The sequence below is a fragment of the Oxyura jamaicensis genome, unplaced genomic scaffold, assembly GCF_011077185.1.
Source record: "Oxyura jamaicensis isolate SHBP4307 breed ruddy duck unplaced genomic scaffold, BPBGC_Ojam_1.0 oxyUn_random_OJ106546, whole genome shotgun sequence".
Taxonomy (NCBI): Eukaryota; Metazoa; Chordata; class Aves; order Anseriformes; family Anatidae; genus Oxyura; species Oxyura jamaicensis.
In genome coordinates, this window is record NW_023312325.1 from 2,936 (window position 1) to 16,259 (window position 13,324).

Below are 13,324 nucleotides of genomic sequence, written 5' to 3' on the forward strand. Positions count from 1 at the left end.
AGAGTTATGGCCAGACACGACTAAAAAGAAACCCCCAAACCTTCTGCAGCAAGCAGCGCAGCCGTTAGGCACGCGATCCCCTCCTAGCCTGCGCTGAAGCGATGCTGCCATGAGAAAGGGGAACGCTTTCTGGTGTCACCTCCTGCAGCAGTGGGACCGTAGCCTCGCGCGCAACGACCACCAGCTCGAACGCGCATGCGACATGTGGATGGGGTAGCTGAAACGAGGTTTCCCTTTCGATACGGCCTCTCCTCTCTTGCTGAATCGTCGCTGGGTGCTGTTGTGTAGCTGCCAGACCCCACCAAGCAACGGACCGAGCGATTCTTTGTCAAGTTTACGGAATGGTTTTGTTGTTGTTTTTTTTTTTGCCTCTCTGGCATAAAGACGGGTTACGAGAAGCGTTTCCGCGTGAAAATCTTACTTCGCGTGATTTTCGGGGGGATGCCAGAACTCACCGTAGAGAGCCGTCCAAGTTTGATTGATTACATCTAGACATACAGTTCCTGACCTGAAACATACGGAAAAGGTGGAATTAAACACGGTCACGCTCAGGAATACTCTGGGGATTTAACACCATCTCTCCCCCCCTTCCACTGCCCTGCCCTCGCCCCGCTGTTCCAGATAAGCTATGATTTGCTCCTGTCCCGTGGTTCAGAGGGGGGCAGCCTTTAACTACACGAATCTTTGTGCCAAGGGAAGCAAATTGGAGCCGTCGCTGAATTAGCTGGCCCGTTCGGGGACCTACCGGAGAGACTGAAGTGTAGGTGGCTCCCCTTAAACCTGAACTGAAAAAAACGCGGCAAAACTGACTTCTACTGTAAAGCATTTCATCAAGAACGTGAACTTCAGCTAAAGAGGGAGCTGCGGCTAAGCCAGCACCCCTCCCTGCTTCAAGAAAGCCAGCCCAATGGCTGGAAGAGGTCTCAAAGCTCCGAATTTTCTCTAAGTGAGGCACGTTACAGTGCCAAGACCACATCGGAGAGCCCGCAGCACCCATCCCAGCCTTGCCCACAGCCTGACCCACTCCTGGAAGTTAGCTTTAGAAGACGTCCTTTGGACTGCCGGACTAGATGAAAGCGTTCTTGAACTCTTTGGCATGTTATTACCGAGCCAGGGCACAGCTACAGTTAAAGAAAACCCTCAGAAAAACCACGCACCCGCGGGATTTACTTACGCTTCATCGATGTTAGGATGGAAAATTTTATTCATGAATCCTGCAAAAAAGAGACGCTGGTAAATAGCAGAAAACAGCCAAAGATTTATTTTTTTTTAAAAAAAAAAAACAAGTCTGGAATTTACTGAACAAGGGCTGGGCTTGCTGCTTTCACAGAAAAACCCGGCTTCGCTGTATGCAGCCGCCTAGCCTTTAAAATACGCGGCCGGCATTTTGACCCTGGGGTCCTCGGCCTTTCCCTTGAACTTCAAGAAGAAAAAAAAGAAACCCTCTTACGGCGCAGCTGTGCCACAAAGGCTGCGGTTCGAAGAGCTGAGAAGAACCGCCTGTCAGCACAATTCACCGCGCATCTCAGCGATCTCTAAGCCGCAGGGATCATTTCAGTGCACAGCAGGCACAAGTTTTAAGCCCCTAGTTTCAGTTTTTGTCCTTCTTTTAAAAATGTTCCTTAACGTTTTTCTCTAATTTGAAGTCACAACATCAGTCTACATTTGTAAGCCACTCAGGGGCAGAGACTGCTGCAGACACAAGGGGTTTTTTTTGGCTAAAAACCCTGTGGTTTAAGAGCTACAGCATCGTGGCAGGAGATGCCTCATGTTTTAGGGACACCTCTGGCCGCCGCTACCGGATACGAAGCCCCATTTTCCAGCTACGTCGTTCAACCTTGAGTTAAAGGCGGATGGAGCCTCAAAAAGCGCTCAATTCTCCCACAAATAGAGCTTATAGAGGAATAATATTAAAGGGATTTTAACACGCCACACTTGGCGCTATAGGCTGTGTAGAAGCGAAGCACATCGACCCCAAAAGGACAAGTCCAGCGCTTCAGGTGGCTGGGTGGGATGCCAAATCCCGCTCCTAAACTCTTCCCTTCCAGTAGGGGGGAACCAAAACCCCCGGTGAAGGACCACGAGGGACCCGGGCCCAGGAAACAGAGCTGGGTTTTCCAGTGACTTCGCTGGAAGATGGATTAAGTGTCCCCTAGGCTTCTGCTTGGGTCCCTGTATGCTTCTGCTCGGTCCCTATATATTGCAGCTCTGCCCTGGCTGTGGCCCCTGTTTCTGCACCACTTTAAGCAGCTTCCAGATCTTACCTGGCTGGCTTTTTCTTCTACCCAGGAAGCGCAGAAACACCTCGCAGCCCCACCTAGCCGCGACGCACCAGCTCTGCCCGAAGCAGGAGCGAGCGCAGTTTGAGTGGCAGCTTCGTTCCCATCTGGGGTAAGAGCTGACATATGGAGCCAGCTCCCTTTCTTTCCACGTATTGCGACACAAAGAGCACTCCGTGTTTACTTGTGCGACTCGGATTTTGCATAAATACGAGGCAGGACTGAAACGATGCCCGGAAACGGAACGATCTCCAGAAGGAAGAGCGAAGAAGTGCAGAAGCAAGCCCGTGCTAACAAGTGGCTTTCAGGAAAAGTTTCCCGTGATTTAGCTTGGAAAACTGAAGCAGAGCGAAAGAGGGAGGCTGTAGTTCCATCAAATATTTACACCACGGGAGCTCCCTCGGGTTTAAGTCAGGTCACGGATCCGTTATGCCAGGCACTGGAGGGATGCAGCGAGCACCAAGCCCGGATCTAAACCCTGCCTCTTTCTAAAGGGGGGGGGAAAAAAAGGGAGAAGTTTCTGAAAAAGCAGTAAATGGAGGCCAGGAGAAGGCAGAACGGAGCAGCAACGTGCAGAGCTGCTGAATTAAGTGTTCTGATTTCTGGGCCGGAGACCAGCTAGAGGCAGGCATCCCTCTGCCCTCTCTCCTTTGGGTTTTCTCATTTTCCCAGCTACTTCCCGGTAACTTTCCCCGCAGCCATCTGCAGCTGGTTGCACCAAGCCGCGCCGCGCAGACACCTGCGGGTTTGGCAGGCTGTGTTTAAACCAGACACCGCATCCACGGAGATGCCATCGCGCCACCCGCTCCAGCAGCTCCTGCCCCGAGAGGTTTCCAATTCTTCTCCGTCATCTTCGCGTTCACCCAAGGGACGATCCCTTCTTTCGGTGTCCTTGGGTCTCGAGCTTTCCACGTTGAACAGCTGCTGTCTGAGGCAGAGCACGAATATCCTCACCCTGCACTCCTCGCATCCTCGGCTGTAGCCGCATCTCACAACTCTTCAAGGTCCCCCCCCACAGCCTCCTGCTCCTACAGATGCAAGCTGCCCGCCCCCGGCACAGCTTTGGTCGTATTTTCCCTTTTCCTGCCCCAGAGACAAGTCCGATCTGTCCTCTCCTCCTCGTTTGAAAGTCACCCGCAGTGACAAAGCGCTGACCTCGCTCCGGTAACGCCGCCTTTCTCTGTATTTCTACCAACGCAGGGCACAAAGCACAAGTGTCCAATTTGCAGAGGAAGCCAGGAGTGGCAAAAAGCCTTCCCTGCCAGCATGAACACGGCGGCAGGTTCACTGCCACAGCGCCGAATACAACACATCCCTGATTAACTGATTAAATTAACCGGTTAAATTACCACGCAGAACTTTAGGGAAGCAGCGAGGACCCCAGGGAGGTCCCAGACACTTGATTTTGGGTTCCCACCGCGGCCAGGAGCACTAAGCCGAGCTCCCAGCCTGTGCAGTCGTCGTTCTGTGTGCTGGACCGCCTGTGAACACCTCGCTAAACGTCTGAACACTCACTGACCACCGATTCCCTGGAAAACCCAGCGTTTAGGTGGAGTTCCAGCAGGGTGAGCCCAGTCCGCGTTTCCCACACGGAGACACCACGATCCAGGAGAGCCTCTCGAGGTAAAGCAGGACTGCAGGAAACCTGTGCTGAGAAAACCTTTGGGTGAAAGCAGAAAAAAAAAAATACACCAGAAAGGGACGTAGGGACCTATCCGTCCCCGTGCTGGGAGGTGTCGGGACCCACACGCAGATGCAGACCTTTAAAAACGGCGACGTTTCTGCAACAGCCCTGGCGTAATCGCTCCTTGGCTCGGCAGAGCCTTCAAAGAGAAGCGTATTTGTACGTCAAGTCAGCTAGCTGAAGGGCTGTCAGGCTTCCCTGGCTGCTGTCGATGCACGAAGGCTCGCCCAGTCGTGAGGCTGGCCGTGCTCCAGGTGAAGTTCTCCCACGGAGCTCCCGCAGCAGCCAGGATGAGTGCGCTGAGCCCGGTGCCGAGCCACAGTCGGGTCAAAGCGGTGCCGAGCCTCGGGCCCTGGGGCTGGGCGATAGCTGAGCAGGGGAAAACCGTGAGGAATTTTGGACTTGCGTTGATGTCGAAGGATCTCCTGAATAATTCCAAGCCTGAAGCTCTCAGGATGGGGCTGGGAAGCGCTGCCAGACCCAACACACTCCGGCAAGCTGCCGTGCCAGCGAGCTCTCCTCCAAGAGAGGAAGCCTGAGCACTTGGCGAGCTGGGAACGCCAAGGGCTCCCGGGGCAGCTTTGTCCTGCGGAGCCAACAAGCAGAAAGCTCCTGCGAGGGGCACTTCCATCCTGATCACTCCCCCTGTCGTTACGTCTGCGTGGCTGGACCGTAATTAAGGCAGGGTCCTACCTTAGTACAGCCCTCATCTATTCGGGTAAAGAGATGGCTCCATTTTTACCTGAAAACTCGGAGCTAACAGGGATCAGGCCTGGAGACCGCCTCCCTGCCCTTGCTACGGGTGCTGGCCCACGGCAGCAGAAGGGTTTCTGCACCCATCGGTGCTTCTCTGGGTCAGGTGCTGGCCACCATCCAACGAGCAGCGCTTCAAAAAGTGCCCACAGGCCGAAAGCTTTGTTTTTTTTTAAACGAGAGACGAAGGGCAAGTCAGGAAATCGCTCAGATTGGGGAGGTGGGAAGGTGGTTACAGGCTCTCCGAAGCACGACGGGGTGAGTTTCAACACCACACCAGGTCCACGTGGCTTGGGCGAGCACCCAAGGCGCAGGGCAGAACGATGTGCACAGAGATCAGCGCGCAGCAGCGCCTGTACGCAGCACAGCGAGGTCAAGAACACTTTTTCCTCCCATTTTTTTTTTTCCTAACCACAGGACAACCTAGCTAATGGAAAAAAGTCTTCCAAATACTCGCGCTTCCAAATACTTGTGCAATGTGGCCGAACGGCCAGATAAGATTAGTCTAAATTTAATGTTTAGTTCTTCCCTCCTGCCCCCAGACACTCAAAAGCCTGCAAGAGAACACGCACTTTAAAAAAAACAACAATAAAAAACCTCACGCTGCACTCGTTTAGGGGCTGCCTGCTTGTGCAACCGATCACGAGCACGCCACGCAGCGCAGGTTGAGAAACCGCGGCGGGAGACGGAGGAGAGGGCACGAGAGCAAGGCTGCTGCCCCAGCCCTCCCCGCAGTGCCCTGGGGACGCCGGGACAACTGGTCTACCTTGGCCAGCGCGCTCTGGTCAGCGAGGTCTCGCTGAGAATTCCAAGGATTTTGTTTTTTAAATTAATTTCAGGAGCTAGGAGCTCCTTCAGGATACCGAGTCGAGCATAAGGCTGCGCACTGACCGTGGAGGCATCCGTCACGGCGCTGGCGCGAGGGGCTGCGTAACGTCAGCTCGCCAGCAGAAGCGGAACAGTTTATGTTACCACGCTCAACTTGTAGTGGCTTTTCAAAAACAATGCTATAAATAATCCCGCAGCAGCTTCACGAGGACAGAAAAATAGGACTGGAGGGGATGGGAAACGGTGTCAGAGCTGCAAACTCCGGACCCTCTGCCCAGAGGGAATCGCTGAGCCGCCCTTCCTGGGAGAAGAGGCAGCAGCACCAGTTGGGGAGCTCGTGGCTGAGAGCTGCAAGCTCTGGAAAAAAAACAAAGCAATTGCCCAATATCAGTTGGTCTCATTGCTTAGGTGCACCGTCACCTGATGCCCAGAGCCTGGCACAGAAGGCAGCGAATCCGTGCCAAGCCAGGCTCGAAAACACCTCCCCAATTTTGTCCGGCTGCGGCAGGGGAGCTGCAGAGGGTGCAGAGCGTGCGTCAGACCGCGGCGGAGCCAGGGATACAAATTACCTCCGGGTGGCTCATCTTTCCCTGCGTATGGGGAAGAACACGAATTTTCACGGCGCTCACGGGTCACGAGGATCAACGCGCACCAGGAAGAGCGAGCTCGGAGCGGTCACCGGCGATAAGCGACTCATGAAATTCTGAGGAGCAAAGCGTAAGGCAATCCGGAGAGGAGCAGGGAGTAAAAATAGCAGCTGCGGCTCAAAAGAAGAAATTAAGCCCGGGCCAGGAGAGATCTGGCAAATCCTGGCTAGAGCTGGGAGGAAAATGAGAGCTGTGTCTAAACACACACAGGTTCTTGGAGAAATCGAGGCCTCTGTGCCGATCGTACACAAACTTGGCAGCTCTGACATTTGGTTATCAAGGAAACAGGGGCTCAGTGCTGGCCTACTGCTCCTGCAGATTTCAGCAATAAAATAAATGCCACGGGGCTTCCAGGTAAGAGCTCAGGATCCCACGTTGATGGGTCCTGCTGTCCTGCTCCTAGCCTCTAAGCAAGGGAAGACATCGCTGCACTGCCTCCTGGGTCCCTGGTACCAAGGAGCATTCACCTCCAGCTCTTGGCAGGCGTACGGAGAGATTAAAAACATGCAAAATTTACACAAAGTTGTTCTCGTGATACGGGAGCTGAAAGCGGTGCCGCGAGTACTCCCCAGCTCCCCAAAAGGGCAGGAACAGACCGGGCACAGAGTTCCCCTGGAGAGACGGAATCCCGAAGGGAAAAGCAGCGAGGCAGTGCCAGCAGGGGTCCCGAAATCAGAAACAGCTCAGAGCGTATCGTCCAGGAGGCAAAAAGGAACAAAACACCCAGCAAGGGAGCGCTTGGTGGCCCTGTGAGAGCAGGGATATTTACGTCAGGTGACAAAAGCATTAAGAGAAACAGCACTCAGTTCCAGAAAACAACGGGGGCGTTTTTCAGGGGTTCGCTTTGGGCATTTTTCAGGGGTTCGCTTTGTTCTAACAAAACTGCTCGAGCCCTTTTCTTTTGAAATCCTGCAGACTTCGATATTTGGGGATCTCAAGCAGGGTTCAACAACCTCAGAAGGAGCACTCAAGCCTAGAGCCAACATGACAGCACCGCACCTCGCTCCATCTACGTTCTTCTGCTGGGCGCATTTCCCTTCTCCTGTCCTTCTCCCTTTCCTCTCTTGCTAGGAGAAGCCACGCAGCACCGAGGTAATACGGAATCCACCTGAAAACGCAGCAAAAACCAGGTGGTGCCTGAAACACCAGAAATAAAACCCTGGAAGCTCTCGCCGTGGCTGCTCTTTTCACAGATCTCCGGATGGTTCAGCCTAACGAGAGGCGTTGCGTGCACTGCCAGGAGAGCGCTGTCCCTGGGGTGGCGTCGTTTAATAGACCACAGCGATAATTACCAGCCTGAGGAGGAGAGGAAATAAATGCCACGCATGTTTTAGGAGGTGATCCAAAACAGCCAGCGTGGCTTCACCAAGGGGAAGTTGTTCCTAACCAACACGGTGGCCTCCTGTGGAGTGACTACACCAGTAAACAAGGGAAGACCGACCAATGTCATCTACCTGGACTTCTGAAAGGCCCCTGGCACGGTCCCACACGCCATCCCGGTCACCAAATTGAAGAGAGATGACTCGATGGGTGGACCAGTCAGTGGGTAAGGAGCTGGTTTGAAGGCTGCCCCCAGAGAGTGGTGGTCGATGGCTCCACGTCCAGGTGGAGGCCCGTGACGAGAGGCGTCCCTCAGGGCTCCGTCCTGGGCCCGGTGCTGCTCATTATCTTTATCAGTGACGTAGATGATGGGACTGAGTGCACCCTCAGCACGTCTGCAGGTGACACCAAGCTGGAGTGGGGCAGCTGATACCAAAAAAGAAAGGGATGGCATCCAGAGGGACCTGGGCAAGCTGGAGAAGTGGGCCCACGTGAACCTAGTGAGGTTCAACAAGGCCAAGTGCAAGGTGCTGCACCTGGGTTGGGACAATTCCAGACACGAGCACAGTCTGGGAGAGGAACTCGTTGAGAGCAGCCCTGCGGAGAAGGATCTGGGGGGTTCTGGTGGAAGAAAGGCTTGACACAAGCCAGCAGTGCGTGCTTGCAGCCCAGAAGGGCAACTGTGTCCTGGGCTGCATCACCAGAGGGGTGGGCAGCAGGGGAGGGAAGGGATTGTGCCCCTCTGCTCTGCCCTTGTGAGGCCCCATTTGGAGTCCTGCATCCAGGTCAGATTTAGGTTAGAGTTTGGGAGGAAATTCTTCACTCCGAGGGCGGTGAGGCCCTGGCACAGGCCGCCCAGAGGAGCTGTGGATGCCCCATCCCTGGCAGCGTTCAAGGCCAGGTTGGATGAGGCCCTGAGCAACCTGATTTAGTGGGTGGCATCCCTGCCCATGGCAGCGGGGTTGGAAATTGATGATCTTTAAGTCCCTTCCACCCCAAGCCATTCTGTTAATCCCTGATATTTGAGAAGGGAGCTGCAGATGGGACAAGGGAGCCGTGGATGGGACGAGGGAGCCAACATCCAGCAGAAGAACCACCACGCAAAGACTCCTGCAGAGCCCAAAGCACCCTCAAAGGCAAGGATGACCACCACTCTTCTAGGGTTTAAGAGCACCTCTGCGCCACCACAAGCCTAGAATCCACTTTAAAAACCTTTTCTGCTCAGGTTTGCCAGGCACGCTGGGATAAAAGCGATTTGGAGAGGTTAGAAAGTGACTCTTCGCAGTCATTTTTCAGAAGCAGCTCTCCAGAACGCATGGGTACGCTCCCAGCCATCGCGTTATTTGCTGCCAAAAGCCAACGCCGTGTTTAAGGCTGCATTAAGGATTTCCAAGACTGAAAGAAAATTTGAGCCCGCAGTCCTGGAGGAACAAGGAAAGCTGCAAGAACAGCGTTTCTGCTTTAAGCTTCATCACAAAAGCTTAATTTATTAAAGGAAACCGCTGGGTTCTAGACTTTACCCATCCCAGGGCCTTACACAGCTGATCTGAACTCCGCACGTCACCGCAGCAGCGGGATCTCGGCGCTGCTGAGAACAGAAGTGCTGCCAACAAGCTACACATGTACTCTGGGCGACCTTTGAGTCCATTTCTGGGCTCCCCCACCTCCAAAATCCTTCACTTCCCCCTCTTTACAGATCAGGGACTCCCACATTGAATTCCTCCCTGTAACTCCTACGCCAAGCTAACCAGAGCTGAAGCTGGCCGAGGGTTAGGACGCTCCCTGGAACGAGTACCGGCTGAGCAGGGAGAGAAGAACATCTCGTCTCACTTTTTCTTGTCTCCCTTTTGAGCTTGTTTTGCAGCCAGAGCTGCTCCAGGACTTGGTGGGGCTGGGGACTCGCTCTGGAGCTATCAGCACTGCCCCAAAACCAGCAGCACCGGGCAGCGACCGCCGAGCGTGCCTGCGAGAAACGCGGATCCAAGCGGCCCAGAGGAAGGGGCCGAGACGTCGCTGGGCCCTGGATGTCCCGATAAGCGGGGCTGGGGCAGCAGAAACGGGAACCAGACAAAGAAAAACAAACCTTTTCCTGCAGCTGGCTGGGAGCTTGCCCGGGTCCTAGAGCTCCCCGCGGCACCTCTGCTCCCCAGCACCGCCGAGCTCTCCGCCACCGACCGTTTATTCACCCTGAAACCTAAGCTGCACGAGGCTCTGCCCAGGAGGCAACCCCCCAGAGCAAGAGGCAGCCTCCTGGGGAGCTCAGCACGAGCAGTTGTGGGTTTTAGCTGCACAAACGGGGACTCACGGCACAACAGAAGCACGCCGGAGGGTCCGGAATAAGGCAGCTGCGACACAGGGGGATAGAAGCAACGCTGGAGCTGGACGGAGAGGTGCTGTACTAAGAAGGAAGGCAGCAAAAGCATCGTTAGAAGGGGCAGAGCAGCACGGTTTAACTGAGCAGGAAAACAACACAGCCGGGCCAGCTCCTAGCCCAGGTTGCCTTTTGCTCCAGCGCTGGCTGCCATGTACGGAACAGCCGCCAAGCCAAATCACCAAAATCAGACCCACGACCTCCAGCGCCAGCTGCCTGGAGCCTAAATCAACAGCTCTACAGACACACAAGAGCCTGGCCCACGTTTAGCTGTGCTGGCATCACGGGGCTACTGGGAAGAAAGCTTGCTTTTCTGCCTGAAGCCAGCAATCCTCGTTTCGAATGCACGCAGGGAGAACACATCAGGAGAAAAAAGTGCCAAAGGAATTAGCAACAGAAACTTTTTCCCCCCGTGAATTATCCGTAACCAGCTCACATTTAAGGCTGCCCTGATCCGCACCTCCTTACGGCACTCAAGAAAAAAAAAGAGGGGAAAGTGGCTGGCATCAAGTCACAGACTGCAGACTGAGGCACACCATCGAAGAGGTTCACAGCAAATTTCAGAGCTGACTCGAGAGGAAGCAGGAACTGGTTAGAGCTGCAGCAACACCGCGTCGCTGCTCGTCTGCGTGCACTTCTTGTGGTTTGGTTAAGGTTTCAACAGAAAAAGGTAAAGGATTGTGTAAAAACAGGCCTTGCTTCCCCAGAAGGCGCGGTTCGCTTTCAGGACTAGGCAGTTCACTACTCAGAGGTTTTAAATAGATGGCACTCGTAGCTTCGCGGCCTATTTTAAGCAGGCAGCCAATACTTATCAGCTCCAAAGGAGGATGTTGATATTGGAAGGGACCCATCTCGTCCATCCCATGCAGTCGAGTTCCCACATCGTTCTCCTTAGCCTGTTTTGTTTTTCCATTCTTCAGAGTCCTCTGGTGGGTTAAGCCACGAGCACACCCTTCTGATAAATGCCATGTCACCGAGCTACCAGCTCTCATGCCATGACCCAGAACGGAGATGGCGACTCCTCACGTATCTGCTCCAGTTTTCCCAGCGATATTGGCTGCTTTATTTACAGCTCAAGCGACTGGAAAAGGTTGGTCCTAGAAAAGGTTGGTCCTAGAAGACACCTGCGTTAGATCACCGCCACTCAAGGACAAAGGCGGGACGGACACAGCTTGAAGAACCTTTCTTTATCAAGCTTCCTGTTTGCTCTCAAAGCTAAACAAGCCTGACCAGTCAAGCCAGCTACGATTATTCTGGTGATAGCTCCTTGCTTCTGTGTTCCTCCACGTAAGTTCTTCTACGCATGCGACACCTACCCCAAGTGAACAAAGGCTTCAGCTCCTGCCTTTATTTCCATCCACTTCTGGAGAAGAGGTCCCAGCAGCTAGGTTCACCCCGAGATCATGATCCTGCACGGTGGTCTTTGCTCTCCGCACTAAACAAACCATTTATTCAACCAAATGGTCTCCACCGTTCACGGCGGTACCTCAGAATGGCTGAGGTTGGAAGGGACCTCCGAAGATCTACTCCAACCCTACTCACACCTTACCCAGGAACGGATGTATCAATTCAAAAAGCACATGGAAGGCTTCATCGGTGCGCAAACGTGCGACCAAACCAGATTTCCAGCTCCCAGCCCTTCAGCCAGAAGACCAAGCCTCCTCCCCACTCGACACTTGAGCAGTTTACTTGGAAGTCTACGGTAAAACCGTTCTGCAGGCTTAAAAGAGCGACTTCCCCTGCACCGATGCTGCAAGCAGTAACACCTCCCCTGCACAAGCACCAAGATTTTGACCGAAAGTGATCATTGGTTACCTATAGACGGGGATTTGAAAGGGTATTTATCAGGAAGGTCGACTCTAACTTTCCATACTCCACCTTCATACGGTGCTGCAAGGAAAGAAACGCAGGTATTAGACACTTCATAACTCGGGAGAGAATAAATACAACTACAGTATTAAGCAAAACATCTTTGGAAGAATACTTAGTCCCATCAGGGGGTAAGATTTCACATCAAACCTCCTACGGTAAAGCCTTTTTCCTGTGCTGCCTCACAAGAAATACTTGATTTCACTGAGACCGCAGAAAATCTCTGCGCAAAGGCCCCAGAACCTTATTCAAAGCAGAGTTCAGAATAATCTACTTACCCTTAGAGGTGTCGCTAAATGAAGGCATGCCGGAGACCTGACTTGTGATCTCGTCACCAAAAAAGCCATCTTAATTACCAACTCCAAAAAAAAAATCAGGTGGTGGTGATGGATGGTGACGCAAAGCTCACGAGCCAGGTCTAGAAGAGCCGAGGATTACCAAGAGCAGTGCTGAAGGCCCCAGCAGAGGGCTTGGGGGTTGGGAAAGGCAGCGAGAGTCCAGCTCTGCTCAGCTCCAAGCGAGGTGGTTCATCCGTGTTAACGCCCACGGTTGTGTTTCCTCTGCCCTCAAGAGGTCAGCCCGCAAGGACTGCCACCCTTTGAGGTTTACCCCCAGCTGGATGTGCTCATCCCTTCCTTCGCTCCAGAAGAAGGTGTCATCACGTTATTCCCCCACCCCCGGAACTATCAGTTTGCTTTTAGAGAAGGGCTGGGTTGTGTACTTACTTCCTTGTGGTCCGTAAAACTTCACAACAAATTCGTTGAGTCCTCCTAGGATCGTGACCTCGTGTTTGCTCTCAATACTGATAAATCAAGTCAAGGAAAACGTTTCGGCTGCGAAACAAAACGCTTACTCAGACCCAGGTGACCTGCTAAAAGCCTGGGATACCCAACTGCTTAGAACCAAATACTCAAAGCACCCTACACCATGCAATTTACGCGTCCTGACACATCTAAGTGCCATCCAAGCGACCAAACCACCACGATGACGTTACCAAGAGCCAATTCAACGCCCCGAGAATCCCTGCCCCTGCGTTGAGCAACCTCCAGTTCGCAATGACGCCTCCCTCCCTCCCCTCAGAGCTACACCGTGTTTTCCGTCTACTTCGGCGGAGCTTAAGCTGCGATTTAAGAAGCAGCCAAGTCCCTCCCAGCGATGTGTTTGGAACCACACCGGAGCTGTGCAGGGGAGCTAAAATCCAGCAATGGCCCCAAAGGCTCAGGACGCAGAGACCTCTCACTCCTGCGCCCTGGAAAGGAGCCTCAGGGCAGAAAATCGCCCTTTCAACTACTCACATTTGATATTTACTCTTCCACCCCGATGAGAGGAGCAGAACTCTCCCCGATCCCTACTCTGACAAACGCGGGCGCTGATGAATTCACTTCTCCTCGGCTGCCTTCGGCGCTGTCAGAAGGCCTCCCACTGCTACGATGCAAATTACGGCAACCTCACGTTGATTTGACTTGCAAGACCAAAAAAAAAAAAACAAACCTCGGCGTCTTCGGAGAGATGGCAGCAGGGCGAGGTGATGAGGCACTGCAAGGGCGCTAAGAGACCAGCCGTATTTGCCAGC

At 53.6% G+C, this 13,324-nt stretch overlaps 1 protein-coding gene across 1 annotated transcript; it reads right to left on the reverse strand.

The window, feature by feature from the left end:
- Positions 1–378: 378 nt before the first annotated feature.
- On the reverse strand, positions 379–12,561 carry LOC118160182 (ubiquitin-conjugating enzyme E2 H-like; the record flags this gene model as incomplete). The annotated part of the gene is made up of 4 exons (XM_035314715.1): positions 379–508; positions 1,175–1,214; positions 11,698–11,772; positions 12,477–12,561. Coding segments are annotated over 4 exons (291 nt in total), but the record flags the coding sequence as incomplete, so codon positions are not given.
- Between the last annotated feature and the right edge of the window lie 763 nt (positions 12,562–13,324).